Source organism: Motacilla alba, chromosome 9 (genome assembly GCF_015832195.1).
Source record: "Motacilla alba alba isolate MOTALB_02 chromosome 9, Motacilla_alba_V1.0_pri, whole genome shotgun sequence".
Lineage (NCBI taxonomy): Eukaryota > Metazoa > Chordata > Aves > Passeriformes > Motacillidae > Motacilla > Motacilla alba.
The window spans coordinates 15162257-15180747 of record NC_052024.1 but is presented as its reverse complement, the minus strand read 5'-3'; the positions used below and the strand labels follow the sequence as shown (position 1 = coordinate 15180747).

Below are 18491 nucleotides of genomic sequence, written 5' to 3'. Positions count from 1 at the left end.
AACCATCGTCCACAGCCTAAGGTACAATCCACTGCTAAGGACAGACAGCTGGATGTGGGGTGTGAATTATTTTGTTTTGTAGATTCTTCCAAATCACTGTCCCAGCCATGCTAAGTTGTCTGTTTAAAGCTGTGAATCAGGCTGTGTTCAGTTAGCAGCAGTGTTGAACTTTAATATACAATTTCCTCAACAAATTCTGGTTCCAGACAATATCTTGAGAGATTAATAACTTACTGTCTGCTCAGTACATGTTCTGATTCTGTTTGTACTGTCAGGGGCAGGCTGGGCAGGTGATGTGCTGCATTCTTTGTGAATGCAGGTTGAAAGAAGGGATACTTTTTGTGGGGATTTTAGTTGCTTTTGTTGTCATTTAAAATTACACTTGGAAAAAAACCCCATTTTTTAATGTCTCTATTTCCTCACTATGTGCTTGCTGTGAAAGACAAGTGAATTCAGCATGTGACTGTCAAAAAAACTACAGAAAGCCTGAAGCCTTTTACCTTGAATTTTTACTTGTGTTGATGAATGGCTGGGACATGACAATATTGACTTTCTGCTCTTTTTAGTGCAGAGTTTGTGAGCACATGAGCTAAGGAATTGTGTCTGCCTGAGCTGGAAGAGACATTTAGAAAGGACTCTAATGTGGGTTCTTTATGCTGTGCAGAAGACTGTCATATGAAGCCAGCTCTTCTGGACAGGAAAGTCCTAGCGAACGTCACTGCCAACGTGGAGCTAATTCTGGTCATGTGTTCTTCTTGTCATCTCCACGAGCTGCGCAGCTGCTTCTCATTTCTGTCCCGTGGCTGGAATTAGTGAGAATGCTAAAATGCATAAATAAATATGTGAGTGTGTACACACATATATATAGGGCAGGATACTACCTGGAGTCTGATTCTAATGGCCTTTCTTTCTTTCCCATTCTCCATCTTGACATCTCACATCAACTGATCCAGTTTTTGATGCCTACATGGGTCATGTGAAGTGTGACTCTCTCCAACACTGGCAAATCTGATGTGTGTTGTTTAGAGGAGGGAGGAAGGTAAGGTGGAAGGGCAGGACTGGGGAAGGTATGGCTACAATAACAGTGGATGGTTGGGTGGGACATTTTAGGACATTTTAAAATACTCCATCTTTTATTTGTATGTGCCTAAAACCATTGCCTTCTTCTAAAGATGAAATGGTAAAGCTCAGGCTTCAGTGTGCTGTGCTTGTGTAGTTCCATTCCACTATTGATGCTAAGACTACTACAACCTCTTATTCTATGTTTACTAAATTTCTGTCATGGCAACAAAATGCGGAGGGAAATGAAAAAAGGAGGTTGCCCATGGTCAGATTTATTTCTGCTGTTTCTTCACAGGCAGAATTCAGAAGGTGAAGGAAGTGGAGAATGTACACTGTAGGTGTGCACAGCTGGTGCATTGCCATCTCCATAGCATCCCTCTGTCAGAAAGGCAGCTGAGGAGAGCCACAAGGTCTGTGTCAGTTACATGGCCAGCTCCCACTGAAAGCTTGTCATTTGAACTCTTTCAGTCTCTTTCTGCCCTGCTGTCTCTAAATTGAGTGAGGAATGGAAGCTGCTCTGTTCACTCACACAGGGAAGAGTCACATACTTTCTTGAGAGCTTAGGCAAAAACCCACACCGATAATGCGTGTTTTAGGAGCTTCAGCAGGACGGTCAGAGACAGGCTTTGGAAAAGAGGCTACCCCCAAACTTAGGGACATAGCTTCTCTGTGGTTGGAGATCTGTGCCCTGAGCTTGGTCTCGTCATGCCTGTAAAGGCAAGAAAAGGGTTTTTGTTCGTAAGGCCCATTGATCCAAGTGTGGCTTGGTCTTTTAAACAAAAACAATACTTCACAGAAAGCCAGTTAGTCTTAGGATGTCAGTGGGTTTTCTATTATTTCTTTACAGGATATTGGGTGAGGAGCCATAAATAAGCTGTTTCAAGTCTACAGACTCTGCTTCCTTCTGTTTTGTACAATTGCAAGGTGTGGACACACAGTCTTGCTGTCTGTTGCCCTTTGTGGCACAACTTTCAGGGAAGACAAGGTGGCTGACCTGTGGTCTTGAGTCCCATGGAGGTGACAGAAGTCCTGGTACAATGAGTAACAAGGTTAGGTAGCAAGCAGGAATGGTGTGCATCCAGCAAATGTCTTATTACAAGAGCTGTTCTGGCCTAGGGAAATTGCAGAACAATTTGTTTAAAAGAACAAACATTTCACAGGATGCTCTTCTGGAGCATGGGCTAATTGTTGCACATAATGGCTCACATCTCAATAGGTTGAGAAGAAGATGCTGCAATGGACATCAGCTTGGCTAGAATAAAATCAGTCCGGCTGAATAAATACTGCCTGAACTCTTAGGACATCAGTGTGCGCAGTAGCTTCATTCTTGTGCTCTGGGGACAGGGGAGAACAGAACAATATATAGCACAAATAAGACTGTAAAATGAGATATTAATGTTGTTTCCCCATGGCAATTTACTAATTTTGTGTCACTCTTAGCTGGGAATATTGCATGACCCTTAATACCTCAGACAGGGCTCATTTGCATGAAAAGGAGCTCATAAGAGTTTAGTCTGTGATTTCCAAAATGCCGATCTCTCTCTTTTTTCCTATGGGTAGGTTCCTGTGACTTTCTCATGAAGCAATACTGGAACTCAGACTTTTCTGTAGGTGTTCTAATGTTTGGATGTGGATCTGAAGCTTATCTCAAACTCTTGGAGAGTCATCTGGTCTAGAACATGGTTGTAGTCTTCCAACATGCTACATAATGCATTTTGTTTTATAGGTCCTCATCTGTGCAGGGATGCTTAGAACAATGGAAAACAATGAAAGCAATTTCTGAAATGTTTGAAGTCCCAAAAGGTTCTGTTTTGAAGGCTTTTGTAAGATGTAGCTTTCCACTGGGACAGAAGTCTCTCACACTCTTTCCTGTGCTGAAATGGGAATAATAGCTTCTCTGACTTACCCATCACATCTCACTTTGTCAACATAATAAAGCTGCATCATTTTATGTGAAAGTGGAAACCAACTGACTTAGACCAGTGTTGGCTTTCTGGGCTTAGTCATATAAATTCAAAAGATGTTGACTAAGTTTACATCAGCTAAAATCAGGCTTGGTATAAACTGTCCCTACATTTACATCAGATCTAAATTTGGAGGTCTAGTGGATTTCAAATTATTCCATTATCGCATGTAAACAAGTCCATCAGTTTTCCCTACTGCCACACCAAAGAGTTTAATGAGGATTAGATACCCTTACTGGTTTCACAGTGAACTCTCATGAATGTAGGAAACCAGTAAAGAGCACCCTGAGAGTTCAGAGCACAGCGATTTGCCAACTTTGCTCATAGAGAGTTGCCGTCACTGGTACGGCATGTTCAGGACGTTTTCCAACACTAAGTTTTTTGGCAAACACTTACAATCCCTGATGATGATGATGGCCTTTTCCAATGCCTGCTCAAGGGCATTGGACTGGCAGAACTCATCATGAGCTCTGGATATTGAATTAGTCCTTTCCGATTGGTTCAGCCGTGGGAGGGAGGAGGAAAAGCTTTTGCGGTTTCAGTTTCCATTGGCACAAAATTTTCAGGTCATGAATTGTGTGAATAATTCAGGAGACAGGGATTGGTGCCCTTAGCATGGAAGCCCTTAGCATGGAAGCCAATTCAGGAAGACTCTTCCATCTTAGTAGTACTAAGATGAGTGATGAGTGATGAGTAGTACTTTGAACACGCCTTTGTAGATGCCGGTCAGCATCAGAGTCTCCTCATAGAGACCTTAAGGTGAAATGTCAGGACAGTCTTTAATCATGATAAATGGATCAGTACCCACAATTCTCGTGTCTCCTACTGTTAGTCAACAGGCCCTAGAGTCAAAACCACCACTGCAAACAGATCAGACTTAATGCCACTTTATAAAGAACTTGGTTTTATGGTATGAGGTTTTTTTTAACTTATTGTTTTTTAAGCCTTGCTAATTTTGAATCAAAAACTGTAGGATGTGTGAGAGTGACACATACAATTGTGCAGATGGATTTCCACATATTTTCTTTAAATAAAATAATAATTGTTATAAATATGCATCTCATATTTTGCACTAATTCACTTGTAGTGGAGGCCAAGCAAGAAAACTTTGATATCCTTATGTATCAAGATCTGAGAATGTGGCAATCAGATGAGCATAATGATCTGTAGATACTTGATATGAGTGCTCCATCATGGACTCCAGATGAAGCATGTGCCACTGGGAGGTTATTCTCAAATTAGAGCATTATCAGTATTACTTTCCATCTACCCTGGCCAGTAAAAGCAGGTCCTGTGACCCAAAGAGGAGCAGAATTATAGTTACTGCTTAATTATATCAGTCTAATAAATACAGTGTCACCAACATCAAATGACATTTTAAAAGGACTTTTGCTTTCAATACCAATGTCACATTTTAGGGTTATGATATGTGTGGTCATTCTGAATAGGAACAAATATTGAACATCTGCAGAATCAGAGTGCTTCTCCGTCCCAGGTTGTAAAGTTCCTGTTACTTGTCCAAGAGAGTAAACAAATATCAGACCTTGTACCTGGTTGGAAAGGTCTCCAATTTTGGGGTAAAGAAGGAAACCTCTGTCTAGTAGGTTGCTTTGATAAAATTAAAAAAAAAAAAAACAAACCAGCATTACTTGATTCCAGCTACTGAGAAATTTGGAGAGTTGGAATTCATTGCAAGGAACAGTGGATGCTCAGCATACAGGTGAGGTGGTTTCCAGTGCCTGAGGGATGTGATTTATGGCAGGGTTGCTGTCAACACACAGACAGCACATGTTTCAAAACAGCAAGGAAGCTTTGGGCTGGTGCCGGATTGTGAAAGGCAGGGTTTTCAAAAAACCTGAAATAAATGATGTGCTGGTTGAAATTTGGTGTGACATCTTCTAATGCAGCTAGGCACCTTTGAAAACTTCGGGCCTTAATGTTGTTGGGCCTATGGGAGCTGCCATTTGTTCAGGACACTACTCTTTGTCAGATCCAGCCTTTCTTCACTTCTTTTTTTTTTTTTTTTTTTTCTTTCACTTTTGGCAGTGGGGAGATAGGTTCCCTCCCTGTGTTTTGGATTTTGTCAGATGTTTTTCCTCAGGCAAGCATGCAGGAGGCATTCCAGGTTGGTAGACCAGAGCCAATGGCACAGGAAGCATTTCTGACTCAAAACCCTGCCATTACTCAGGCAATTTCATCTTCACCACTGAGCAGAGCCTTTGGTAAAAATCAATTCATGCCACCACCTTCCCAGTGATGCCACAAGGCAGAGACAAGCTGCGGAATACCAGATGGAGCACAGTCAGGCTGTGGAAGAGTGAATTGAGTCATTCATGCCCAGCCATGGATGTGATTTTTGGCTGGGCTTGAGTCTGCTTAACACACTGATGGTGCCTATCCTGGGCTTATGAAATGAATTGGCTGGGCAGGGGGACAGAAGTGGTTTGAAGTGCCCTTGTGCAACATGGACACAGTTGGACATGAAAGTGTTTGGAACAGGGGACATTGTTTGCTCTGTGTTTGTCCTGCACCTAACATCACAGAACTGTGCCCCATTGCTTGGGCTCCTTGAGCCTGCTTTCGTGCTGGAAATGGCAAACCCAACCACAGTTCTTTGGGAACGTGGTAAAAGACAACTCATTTTTTGACCTTGTCGTAAATATCAGTGAGTATCAGTGAGTCTCAGCTGGTCCCTTCTGACTGCACCCTTGCTTCAGGAGAATTTGACCTATGTTTAAGGTGTGCTTGCACTGAGCAGCAGCGTAAGCCTGTGGACAGCCAATCACTGGTCCTCCCCAGCTGGAGGAACGGCTGGGAGAAGCTGCATGAAGCATTGCCCAGTGAGCACCAAGCCTCTGAGCAGAGCAGCTCGTCTGACCTCCAGCTCTACTCTGTGTTACAGCCATTGCTTACAGACGGGGTCAGGTGCAGCAGCCCCTGAAATCAGCCTCCACTGCTCTAGCAGCAGGGCTGGTCTCCTGACCCGGGGAGGGAGCAGGCTGGGACAGCACGCAGGGAGAGACATGTGCCAAAGGACCCAGACGGGCCGGGTAGAGCTGCCCCATGTAGCTGCTGCCTGAGGCTGCTGCCACTGGCACCCCCGGTAATGACAGGTTATTTCTTTGTGGCTTTCCAAAAGAGGATCCTGAAATTTGGTGCAGCGTTACAGAACGAGCCCGGTGGGCCAGGGGATAGCTCAGGAAATGCCCCCCTGCCAGTGGCCCCTGATGAGGGTGGGAGGAAGAGTGATTCCTGCCTGTTATCCTGCTTTGCTGTATCTGCAGGAGATTCATACAAGCATGGTTGGCTCACCTCGTGTGCCGTAATGTATTTGGTGGTTTCACTGTCCGGGGTTTATCACGTAATATGGCTTTGCAAGTGCGAGTGCAAAGGGAGTGGCTCAGTGTTGTGCCAAAATGTGTCTGATCTACAGCTCAGCCAGCAACTGTTCCCCTTTGCTTTGTTTTCACCTTCATAGGAGGGGTAAGCCCCCACAGATCAACTTTGGGATAAATTGTCCAGAGAGAGATTTCCTGACAGCCCCACTAGGACTTGGCTGGTAGCCTCACCTTCACCAGGGCTTTAGTAGAGAGCTGCTGAGGTTGTTCCCTAGATGCCACATACTGGTAGCATCTCACTAAAAAATAAGATTTCAATGTTAGTGATGTGTTCCAAGGAAAAGAGACATTTTTGGTTTAGAAAGTTTTTATTTTCCTGTGAAAGTAGAATAAAATAAGAGGTTTCTCAGCTTTTGAAAACATGGAAAAGGCCCATTTTCTTACAGCCTTTGTAATTTTTGCTTGATAATTATTTTTTTAATAGAATGAGTTCTTTATGTGTCTTTTTGAACTTATTACATGCAATCAGAGGGGAGTAATGGCACAGGAATGTGGAGGACTTCAATGAAGGTATGCATTTTTAATTTTTTTTTTTTTTTACCAAATGAAATTATTGCACTCCTTAGTTAAGCATTTGTTGGCTGGCTTTTTTTTTTTTTTTTTTATTTGATTTTTTTTTTTTTTTGGTACAAATTGGTTTTTTAAAAGTCTTGCCTCCAAACACGAACACGTTTAATTAAAACGAATAATTATGAAATCTTACTTCTTCTTTCAATCCCACTCTACACCTTGCAATGTAAAGCTACTTCTTGACCATACCCATGGCCGGCTCAGCCCAGGCTGGGGGCCGTGGGGAGGGGAAGCAGGGAGTGCCGGCACACAGCAGTGGCCGTGCACCGTGTTTGCCGTGCCGGAGAGCCCGGGAGAGGCAGGGGCTGGAGGAGGGATTGCTGCGGCTGCCGGGGACAGCCCGGTGCCCGGCGGAGCTGCGCTCACGGCTCCTGCTCTGCTCCCGAGCCCGGCTCCCCGCTGCACGCACAGCCAGCCTCTGTCATCTGGCAGCTTTCATCGGCATTAAAGGAAACATTTCTAAAGGAAATAGAGTACATTTTACTCTCTCTCTTGCATTTCCTTGATCGATTAGCAAAGGGAGGAATGTTTCCTCTCTCCCACTCTTTTTCTCACCCTCTTTATTTTTCTTTTTTTTTTTTTTTTTTTTTTTTTTTTTTTTTTTTTTGTCTCCAGATGTAAGAGGGGTTCTATTTCAAGCCATTCGCACATGGTAAAACACGTGCCAAAAAGTTGACACAATGTAACAACAACAGGAGGAGGGAAAAAAAAAGGCAAAGCATGCTGCAAAAAAGGTGTCTAGGACCTTAAATATTTAGAGCATCACTGACCCCCACTGGGCTGGCACTCTCACTGCACATCATCCACCGTGGGGACTGGCACCTCACCGGTGTGTGGGGCTCAGGGACACACCAGCCTGCCGGGGGGCATCTTCCAATCCGTCCTTACAGCTGGTGTGGGCCAACCCGAGCCTCTCTGCTTTCTTTGTGGCCGTCATGAACGGAGTAAAAAGGCATTGGCTTGGCTTGCTGCGTGGGGCATTGTGGTTGGATGGCAGACAGGCTCACTGGTGGTACAGTTAGGTACCTGCTGAGATTTTTTGCCCAAGTGCTTGGTGAAATCTCTGTTGCTGGAGGCTTTTAGGAGCAGATTAAACAAGTATCTATCAAGAATGCTGTAGAGAGAGTTGGTGCTGCCTTCGGAGCAGTAAGATAATTTTCAGGTCTTCTCAAGGTCCTATTCAACCTGAATTCTTTTTTTTGGGGGGGAAAATCGGGAGTGGTCCTCTCCCTTTTGTGGCAGTAATACATTGTGGCTGCAATAATTTCAGGAGGTACCTCTCATTGTAATCTGCTTTATATCAGAAACAAGCTAAATTGTCTCTTGTATCCCAGGATGTTGAGGAGAGGGGGTTGTAGATTGGTAAAGGATCACCACCACACAGGTGTTGAAGGAAGCAGAGCCTTTCTTTCTCTGCCAATAAACAGAGTACAGTAGCAGAGGCACAGAACTCTGTGTGCTTAGTTGCTATGTGGCTCAGCCAGGCTGCCAGAGTGATGCCATGCTCCACACAAGGAGCAAATTCCTCCTCCTGGGGAAGGGATTTTAGCAGGACTGGTGCTGGCAGTTCCCTCTGAAATGGAGTTTTTATGCCACAGGCCCTTCTTATCATCAAGCCTTTTCAGAGATGGCCTTGTGGTTAAAGAAACCAGACTGTGATTGAGAAGATGTGGTTTCAGTTCCTGGCTCCATCATAAACTTCTTGTGTCACCCTTGGAGGGTTATTTAACCTGTGTGGGTCTCAAGCTCCCTGCCTGCATGTTTGGGTGTCCTAACAGTCCTGTACCTTCCCTGGGGTGTTGGAAATGTTCACTGTGCGGTCTGGAGATCAGCTGGGACAGTAATCTTGTGATGAGCAGCATGAAGAAATGTTTGAGAAGGTAAAGTGCTGGCAGAGTGAGCCTGCACAGTTGCAATGCGTTTGCTCTGTGGTGTGGAATGGCACCTCCGGGGCATACTGAGAATGTGTCAGGTTTTTACAGCCAAACAAAGTGAGAATATGAAGTTGTATTGTGGTCAGAGGAAAGGGATGCAAACAACACGAGAGTGCAGCTACTGCACGGTGCTGTACAGTACAAATGACAAGTAGGTCACTGCAGGGACCTGTACATCTGGAGTACAAGTGGAACACAGTTAAAGCAGAATAACCAGGACACAGTAATTAAATCATGGCCTTGGATTTAATTTATGAAGTGTTTCAGGCACACATTGCAGCATGAATCTTTGTTTACTGTGAAAGATTGTGTTTTCTGATGTCTGCTGAAGAAGAGGGAATTAAGATTGATCTGTCTCATGTCCAAAGGCTGTGTAAGACAATTGATGCATACAGCCTGCTACTGTCAAATGGTGACACTTCAAGCTTGGATCCTGGCACAATAAACCATTGCCAAGGGCTTCCTTCCCACTCAGTGAAAAGTCTTGAGTTCAACAGCAAGAAAAGTGTAGGTAAGGAAGGCAAGGGTAGAGTGAGATAAATAATATAGTTTTCTACAAAATGTACAAAACGCCTTTGGGTTTCCCTCTGTGCTATTATTGCAGTGCCCTGAGTGCCAAAATTTCAGAATCACTCTGGGACGAATATGATCCACACATCTGTGTGTAGCATAATCAGTTAGACACATACCTCCCATGCACTGTAGAAGGACATAAACCCTCCCCTGTGGATCAGAGATTCCTCTTCTGTTCCCTTTGGATGGATCAAAGAACCCAGGACCTGTTGGGTACTTCTGAGTTGCAGAAGCTCTGACTGGGACTTAACTTGATTAGGGTGAACTAAGTTGAGGTCTGCTGTTACATTGTTATCCTCATAATCAATTTCTGCTCCTGCATCCCCTTAAAATGGAGTAATTCTGCCTGTCTGACATAGGTGTCCTGAGGAATCCCATATGCTTGGGAAATGCTTGAAAACCCTTGGATAAAAGTCACTAGGAAAGAGGAGGGAGAGAGGGGAAAGTCTTGTTACATTGTTGACTTATGGTCAACGTTGTCCTCGAAATGCTGTTTTGTCATCAATATTTCTTCATTAGGAATAATGATTTTTCCACATTTACTGCCAGCTGATTCAAAGCCATCCAAAAGCAGAATGTGTCATGAATCTCTAAAATGCATTCGCTAGCGAACTCTAAACAGAGATGATTAGAAAAATAACACAGCGGAAATACTGGGTGTCTTGAGGCTGCTGGGGAACTTTTAGTGAGATATTTTGTTCAATGTATTTATCTATTTTCAAAGTCTTCTTGGTACTGTTTTGAAAAGGCAGTGTGCTGTGTTTTTTTAGCTCTTTCTTGCATTGTGTATCAGGGCTGCAGTGAGAGCCGGGGAATACACTTAGCTGATCAAGGGAAATTGTGTAATTGATAGGCACCGAGGATATGACCTTGTGGTGTATTCCCACAGTATGGTTAGGTGGGAGACAGTTTTTTCCATCATGACGAGATTTTTGAGATATCAACGTTTTTTCTCCGCATTTCAGCAAATGCAGAACCTCCCTACTTTGATGCTTTTATCAGAAAATTATCCCCTATCTCTTCTCTACATAGAATGCATGCTTTGAATTCATGAATTTAAGCCTTTTGTGGAAAGGTTCGCACATTTTCTCTCTGCTTTCTCTGCTCTTGGCATCTGTAGTTGCTGCCTGAATTGTCTGTGTTAGGCACTGTACATCACAGTGGTGCTGCCAATGGCTTAATGTCTAAGTATGTATGACAGAAAAATAATGCTGTAGCCTAGAAAAGGCTACTGAAGTCCCTGGATGTGCAAACAGGAGCATCTCAAGCCACCTGTGTGGAGTTACATTGCCTTTATCCTCGGCTCCAGTGTGATTGCTATCAGAATATTACTGCCATAAGGATTAGACATGTACCTGTTCCATCATGCATCCTCAGTGGTGGATGTTTGTCCCATTTGCTCATGCTCCTAACCTGACATTTAAAAGTGATGCATGTCCCAGATAAGGTTGGACGCCCTGTGCCTAATTCCTCATCTCCAGATTGTGCCCAGTTTCTGGCCAAATCTTAAGAGCTTTGCTGAGTAACAGCTCAGATTATGGCCTTTCCTATTCATCTTCACAGTTAAAACCTGCATCCAAGCTCCAGCGACCTTGAATCTCTGCAACATCCTTTTCAAAAAATGCAGTTTCTCTCTATTCATGCTCAACTAGCTGCAGAAATAACTCTCTGGCTTTTAACTTAGGCCAGATAATTTTTGCCTCTTAGTCATAGTCATAGAATATCCTGAGTCAGAAGGGGCTCACAAGGATCATCGAATCCAACTGCTAAACATCTCTCCTCTGGTTTCATTTCTGCCTCATATCAAACAGAAGCTTCATGTCTTTACCTGCATGACCTGTAATGACCTATTCCCACCCTTCTTGCTCTGGTATTCTCTAGTGGCATACCAACTCATCCTTCCCATCTGAAGCTGTCTATGTTCAACCTTCAAGCACTTACATTCTCTTTTGTGTTGTCTTTGTCCTTTCTTCAGAAGCATTCCATTAAACTCCCTTTAAACTCCCTCCGGGTCCTCTTTCAAATTCTTCCTTAACCTTTTCCTTTGCTGTGCTGTCTACAGACTCCTTGTCAACAGTAAAACATTTAGAGTGCTGAGACCACAGCTTCCTTTGCTGACTGGCTGTCTGATTGTTTCCTTCTATTTCCTATCACTACCTGGTTGTTATTGCTTGTATTAGGTTGTAAACTCCTGCAGCTAGGCCCTTCTTTGAATTCTGTGTTTTCCCAATACCCAGCAGAATGGATCTATTCTATAATCTGAGTAGCCAGGATCTGTGGTGGTATAGGCAAAACCATGTAATAAGAGTAATGAGATAACAAGAAGTTAGAAGAAGTTAGAACAAGGCATCATGTGAAATATGAGCTCCTCTTCTCCCTCTTCCTTCAGATTCTCAATAGTTCAAATTTTTTACACAGCAGAAGACAGTAAGTGAGGAGGTTTCAGAATAGAGTGTAGTAGCTGATGCGTCCTTTCAGCTGCTGAAGTGTTTCTGTGTAATGCACTCACTAATGGTGGCATTTTCTGCAGGGAAGCCTCTGCGGGCACTTCTGTACATGCCCCCAAGGTAAGACCACCATGTGGCAGCCAGGCTGGACTGAAGGAAGGTCACAGCACGGCCAATGTTATGAACTTCTTTCATGCAAAAATAGAGGACTCTGGTCTCCCAGGCTTGCTGCCAACATATAGCCTTCTAGTTTTGCTGAAATGATCTTGAAAAAGGATCTAAAAAGGGCTGAAGGGGCAAAAGAAGAATGTTGAAATGACATAGTTTCTCATCTTCATGCAGTTTAGTGCTAATTTTGTCCTTTGTTTTTAAGCTGCCTTTTAAATGCTGCTTGTGGAAAGCAAATGGGTCACGTTGTTCCGTGTTTCTACTGTAATACGCTGCCTGCTATTTTTCTCTTAGATTATTTGTGTAATCTTTTTTGTGCAATCTGTTTGTTCTTGAGTCTTGCAAACTTTGCCTTTTGCTACTTCTTTCCCAATAAGCAGTGCAACTTGTTCTGTGTTCACTCATGGGTATTCTGCACACAACGGACTGTGTTATTTGAGACAGTGTGAAAATATTAAAATGGGGAACATGTGTGGGCACTTAATTGTGGTAAGCCCAACCACAAATACCTTCGCCGTTGGTAACTGGCACAGAGGAAAAGCAGACCTTTGTTTTGTTTTTATCAGACATAATGATAGATACATTGTTTTTAGTGGGGTTTTTCTGGTTTTCTAAGGAAATGAGGCTTGTGCAATCGTGCTGCCTTGTGTGCGTGTGCCTGTCTGCTTGTCAGTTCCTCCTTCACCAACACTTGAAACTAATAGCCATTTCCAACTACATTTGAGCGAGTTGCATGAGTTGGGAGAAGAGACAGGTTTTTGCAAAAGCCTTGTGAGTTCCCAGATTGCACCAAGGTCTGCAGAAGGTGCAGTCTCCATTGATCACATTGCTGCAAACCAGATTGGTTGTGTATTTGCCCATGTGTCTTTAAGTTGATCCAGCCACCCAACTGTTAGCTCCCAAATTTGAATATTTTGGCTTATTTGTTTTTACCTTATGGGCGAGTGAGTCAGTTTGGAGTGTTGCTGGGCACAGAGCTTGTGTTTTGATTCTCACTGGAGTGGCCATGTCTCATGAAAAACATGGTTTGCTCAATGCCACAGTGTTATAATTTGCATATAAACTTATAAAAAAGGAAGCTTTCTTTAAGCTTTCCTGTATGAGAGTTTATAGGAGTATTTCTGTCTGTGTACTTAATAGCAGAAGCTGGACTTCTCATAAATGTAGACAGGTTAAGTCTGTTGCTGCCTCTGTGGGAATCTTCTGTGGAAAAACCCAGAAAGAGGAAGAAAAGTCTCCGGAAATGAACTTAAAGGGGAGAAGTTGGCCAGGACTCATGTTGTGCTACTCTTTGGTTTGTATCTGCCTGCCAGTGGTGTAGTTTGGGAATACCTCAGAGCCATGGGGGAATGTAGCCTCAGGGCACCTTTGGGAGACAGAGAGGATGTCTTTATGCCCTTTGCTCAAAGAGGGGACCGAAGTACAAAGGCACTGAGTGACTTGTTAGAGATTACAGGAGTATTTGAGTTAGGAAACAGACTCAGGTCTCCTGGCACAAGTGCAGCCAGAAGTATGGTCTCCATGTAGACAGCTTCTTCAGCAAATGGAGAGATGCCTTGGTCAAAGAGGAAGATAAATGCTGAAACACACAAGAGCTGGCTAAATTATGAATGTGAGAAGAGAAGGAGGGGTTGAAAAGATTCCCACATGTTCTGCTCAGATGTTAACAAAGAAAGCTGAGAAGTGTTTGCATAGACACTACATTATTCCATGTCCAAATGCCTCATAAAAATAATACCGGATGATCACAGAATGGCACACTAGGGAAAATAAATTCTTCAGCGGAATATTCCCTCTGGAAAAACACTGTGTAAAGTAATACACTAATGGCTTTCAATTTCATGTTTTATATATAGAGATATTAACTGCTCCCCAGATGTCTCTTCGTATTACAGCCCAGCTACAGGAGATCTTTGGAGAAGGCCCTGGAGCAGCTCTCTGCTGTCCACACCAGGGCTCAGCAGGGCTCTCCTGTGGTACCCAGGAGGTGTCTTCTGCCTCCTTCTCAGTACAGTGATGAGTTCTGTACTGTGGTTCTCTCCAGTGGGTTTGGGCTTTTTTTCTTCCTAGCCCTCATGGTTTTTTTCCATTCTTCCCCCATGCTCTGCAGCCTCACTACCATGCTGGGAAACCTGAATTCCTTTTCTGCTCATGAAAAAGGAGTCTTCTGTAGAAGTGTTACAGTGGAGTGATTAAAGCACAACAGTGACAATCAAAACCCTAATAACAAATACTAAGGAAAGTTAAGTTTAAATACATCATTATTAATTCCATTTGGGGGATTTCCAGACTTGTCTGGATTCTGGTGAGTTCTCCCTCCACATTGCTGAGGCTGGGAGCTGTTTGAGTCAGGAACTGTCTGTCCTGTATAAAGCCAACTGCAGTTATGCCATTGTAGCAAATCGTAATGATCTGGGTTCTTTTCCAAGCTTTCCTAATATATCTCAAATGTGTATATATATCATCCTGCCACATCCTGAGGGATCCAAAAGTAGCTTACATGCTTTTTTTCCCTGAATGTAGCTTGTTGGAGTGTGGGACAGACAGGAAAGAAGTCATGAGTGTGGGGACATTGTCAGTGCACAGTTGAAGGGAAGCAGTCCTGCTCTTTAGATGACAAGACAGCTCTAACTTGTAGAAGTTGTGCAGTATTAGCATGAAAAGGCCAATAAACAGACCATGGTATGAGAGAGCATTGTATCATTACTGGATTATGTAATTATTATCAGGTACATATTATTTCTATATGCCTTTATGACTAATTCTATATTGAACTCAGTCTGCTTTCCTGCTTGTACCTCAGCTCTTGCTGCCCTTCTCACCCTCACTGACCACACCTCTCCACCCTTGAAGCCTTCAAGAAGTGCAGGGTCCCAAGGCTGGGGTCACCACAGTTATTCTTAAACTGAAGAGTATCATTTTGGGTGGCACAATGCCCAAATCATAGTTGCTCTGTTACCTTTGTTGGGGTTCTCCTGTGTAGTGTGGCTGACCTTGTCCTTAATGCCTTCTGTGTTCAACATCAATTTTGTATAAGGACATCAGAACTTCATGGGCTATCTCCATTTTCTAGAACCCAAATGGCACAGAAAAAATGGCAAAGGTGTGCCTTCAACCCACCTCTTCCATCATCTTTGCACCACAGTCTTCCCTAGGGAAATGTTTTTCCCATGAGCTAAGGAAATCTTGTCTTGACTTTAAAACTATCTGCCACATAGCATCTTTAGCAACAATCTGAACAAGGCAGCAAGCCTTTTGTACGTGCGTGTCTACAGACTTTTTGTTATGCATTTGTGTCTGACATTAAGGACCTTTTTCAGAAACAGACAGAGCTTTTAAGGCTTGTCTGTACTTAGAGTCTTTACTGGCAGTTTCTGGTACACCTTTTTTGAAGGATGGTAAGAATAAAGTATCCACACATCAGTTTCTTTAGGAATAGTTTCTGTGCTTAAAATAGACAGAATATCTTAATCTGTATTAATCTTTGAACAGAAAAAAAGTAATTGGCTCCATTGAGAGAATTGATTTAAGCTCTACAAGCAAAAACTTCTCTTTAAATTGTGCTGCCACCAGACAGCTTTATGAGGCCTCCTATGACAATATCCTTTCATGTGAAAGCAAGGCTTAAGGCACAGGTTTATTCCATCTAACTGAGGAGCTGAGGATAACTATATAGCTGGGTTAGATGATAGCTGAATGGTTTGTGTCTGAAGCTCAAGATCCTTACAATGATTGCTGGCTTGCAGCAGCACAACTGTCATGAGCGCTGTCTTGGGAGCCGGTGTCAGTCCTTTCTAGATCTTTTCAAATGGACCAGCACCAGAGTGCCTTCCAGTGACGTTGCATCTTTGCCAGAAGTAGCACAAATTGTTTTTCTGTGGAGTGAGCTGCTACCTCCCCCTCACCAGCCACGGGTGAGTGGAGGGACCTCCTGTGCAGCTGGGACGAGGGGCTGGCTTTGACTCCTGTCCTTTCCCTCTGGTGGCAGGACGCTGTGCCCGCTGTGGGGAGAATGTTGTCGGAGAGGGCACCGGTTGCACAGCCATGGACCAAGTCTTCCACGTGGAGTGTTTCACCTGCATAAAGTGCAGCAACAAGCTGAGGGGACAGCCTTTCTACGCTGTGGAGAAGAAAGCCTACTGTGAGCCCTGCTACATTGTGAGTACCTGTTCCTCTTTGTGCCCTGATTTTAATGCATGGACATGGGAAACATTTATTTCTTTTGTTGCTGTGGAGTTGCCTTACAGTTAAAATCTGACAACCCTGTGGCAGTACCATGAGCAACAGGTTTTTTAATGGTCTTCAGAAGAACTCTGTGCTTTTCAGCTTACTGGGTGAATTACATTTCCTGGTCTGACTTCCCTCTGGAATGAAGTGGACACAGAGTGAGAAAGAGCTGGGTTTTGTGATTGTTTCATCTCTGTAAGGAGCAGACTATGCCGTTGTTTTATAGCAGTAGTGTGGTTCTCAGCTTTCTGTGTTGAGAAATCTGATACCAAAATGGTTACAGACTGTGTGCCCAATAAGATTAAGGAGGTGGGATGAAGAAAGTGCTGAAATTTCTAAAATCAAGACTTTTGCCTTACTTGATGGAAGACTTTCTACTGAACTAAGGGTCTTTGGATTAGATGTCTTTTGAAGCTTACATTACCCTAAAATTTCATTTCATGCCTTCAACAAGGTCTTAAAGCAAACAATTAACAGTTGCTCTGAGGAGCTGCACATTTTAGGAGACTCCCATTACAAGTAGCTGGAACCAGTTGCACAGGTGCAAATTAAAGAAACATCCCATAATGTGCCTGAGGCTTTACCTTGGTCTGACCTTAGCATCCGGTATATAAGGATTATCCTTGTAACTTAGAGTAAGAAAAGCGCTGGAACATTCTTAAAACACTGACAGATCTTTCTTTAAACTTCCAGTTTTGGGTTCTTACAAACACTGGATAATTGGATTTACACTTCTGAAAGTAAAAATTGATGTTTTTCATGACATTTCTGTCATTCCAGTGATAATTAGAGCAATAATACTATAATATTTCTGAAAATGCCACCAATATTTCATTGTTCTCTCTATTTCTACAGAGCCTTCACAGTGAGATTGTTACGGAAATACTGAATATGAAAAGGGAGGATTGTGTCTTACTTACAATGGCAGTGATAGATGAGCCTTGTTAAATTGATTTTAAAAGCTAAATGGTCTTTTGGTGGAATATGTACCTTTTAAATAATTTCTATTTTTGTTTGCACTAAAATGATTGCACCATAAAAAATTTAAGTTTCATTTTGTGGCAAGTTTAACCACATGCAAAGTACTGAAGACTTTAGGAAGGTGCATTCATAATATAATTGGAGCAACTTTATGTAACTAGAATTAAACATTTCATTGACTTCAGGCTGGAATTGACTTCATCTGCTTGCAGATTGATACTTTCTTTTCTTCTTTTTTAAATCAAGCACGCATTCTACACCACTCATCTGCTTTAGTTTGGGAAAACATCTGCATTAGCCACTGTAGTAATGGTTTAAGATTATTTAATCCCATTACTTATACACTTCATTAGCCTGAGTGAATTGTTGGCAAGGGTTCAGTAAACTTCCTACATTGGGAGATAAAAGGATAAAAAAGGAAAGGGAGAAGGATTCTGTTCCTCATTTTCTTTCAAATTTATCTTCTATCTATTTAAGGGATAAAGGAACGATAATTGCCTGGTTGCATCTGCGTTTGTATGTTCTGTGATAGGGCTTTGCAGCTCTGAGTACAGAGGAAAGAGTAAACGTTTAATAGCTTCCTTTTATATAACCAGAAGGGGCCTTTAAATGTTTATCCAGGCAGTCCACAAAAACATGGTTATGGAGTTAACCCAAAACACGTCTGGATCCATCTGCTGCTGCACATGCAGGGGAAAGGATGGCAATGCTGATGGGGCTACATATATGTAGCTGGGCAGCTGGTACTGTGAGTGAAAAATGAGAAGCAGGAAGCTGGCAGTCTGATGCAGTAAAGAAAAAAACAAAAACCCAAGCACATATTGAACTCTTAAATGTGGCAGAAACAAGTGTTGGGAGCCTATGTCTGTGTCTTTCAGAAAGCTCAGGACTCTGCTGTGTTGAAAGCCAGATCTACAAGGGATTTAGGCTTCTACCGTCCTCTGGCTTTAGGCCTGAGGAATTTGTGTCCTAGAGCATATGTCTCATTGATTTTTCAGTGGAATGAAGCCTGCATTGGCTTCAGTAGGATAATGAGTGCCTAAGTACACTGAGGCTTTGAGCTAGGCTTGCAAGTTGTTCTTGCAGATGAATGAGACCCTTAAATTGATGAGGCACAGTCTGACTGCTTTTGTCTTTAGATGCCTTTAGATGTGTGATGCAGTTATC

The 18491-nt window shown here is 42.9% G+C and overlaps 1 protein-coding gene across 26 annotated transcripts in view; it reads left to right on the top strand.

Moving 5' to 3' along the window:
- The window catches only part of LOC119704331 (LIM domain containing preferred translocation partner in lipoma), a 330317-nt gene that overhangs the window by 260445 nt on the left and 51381 nt on the right, over positions 1-18491 (top strand). For all 26 annotated transcript variants that reach the window (XM_038145382.1, XM_038145377.1, XM_038145361.1 and 23 more), the window contains one exon: positions 16105-16274. In XM_038145382.1, the coding sequence (XP_038001310.1) occupies positions 16105-16274 (170 nt within the window). The remainder of the gene's footprint in view (positions 1-16104; positions 16275-18491) is intronic.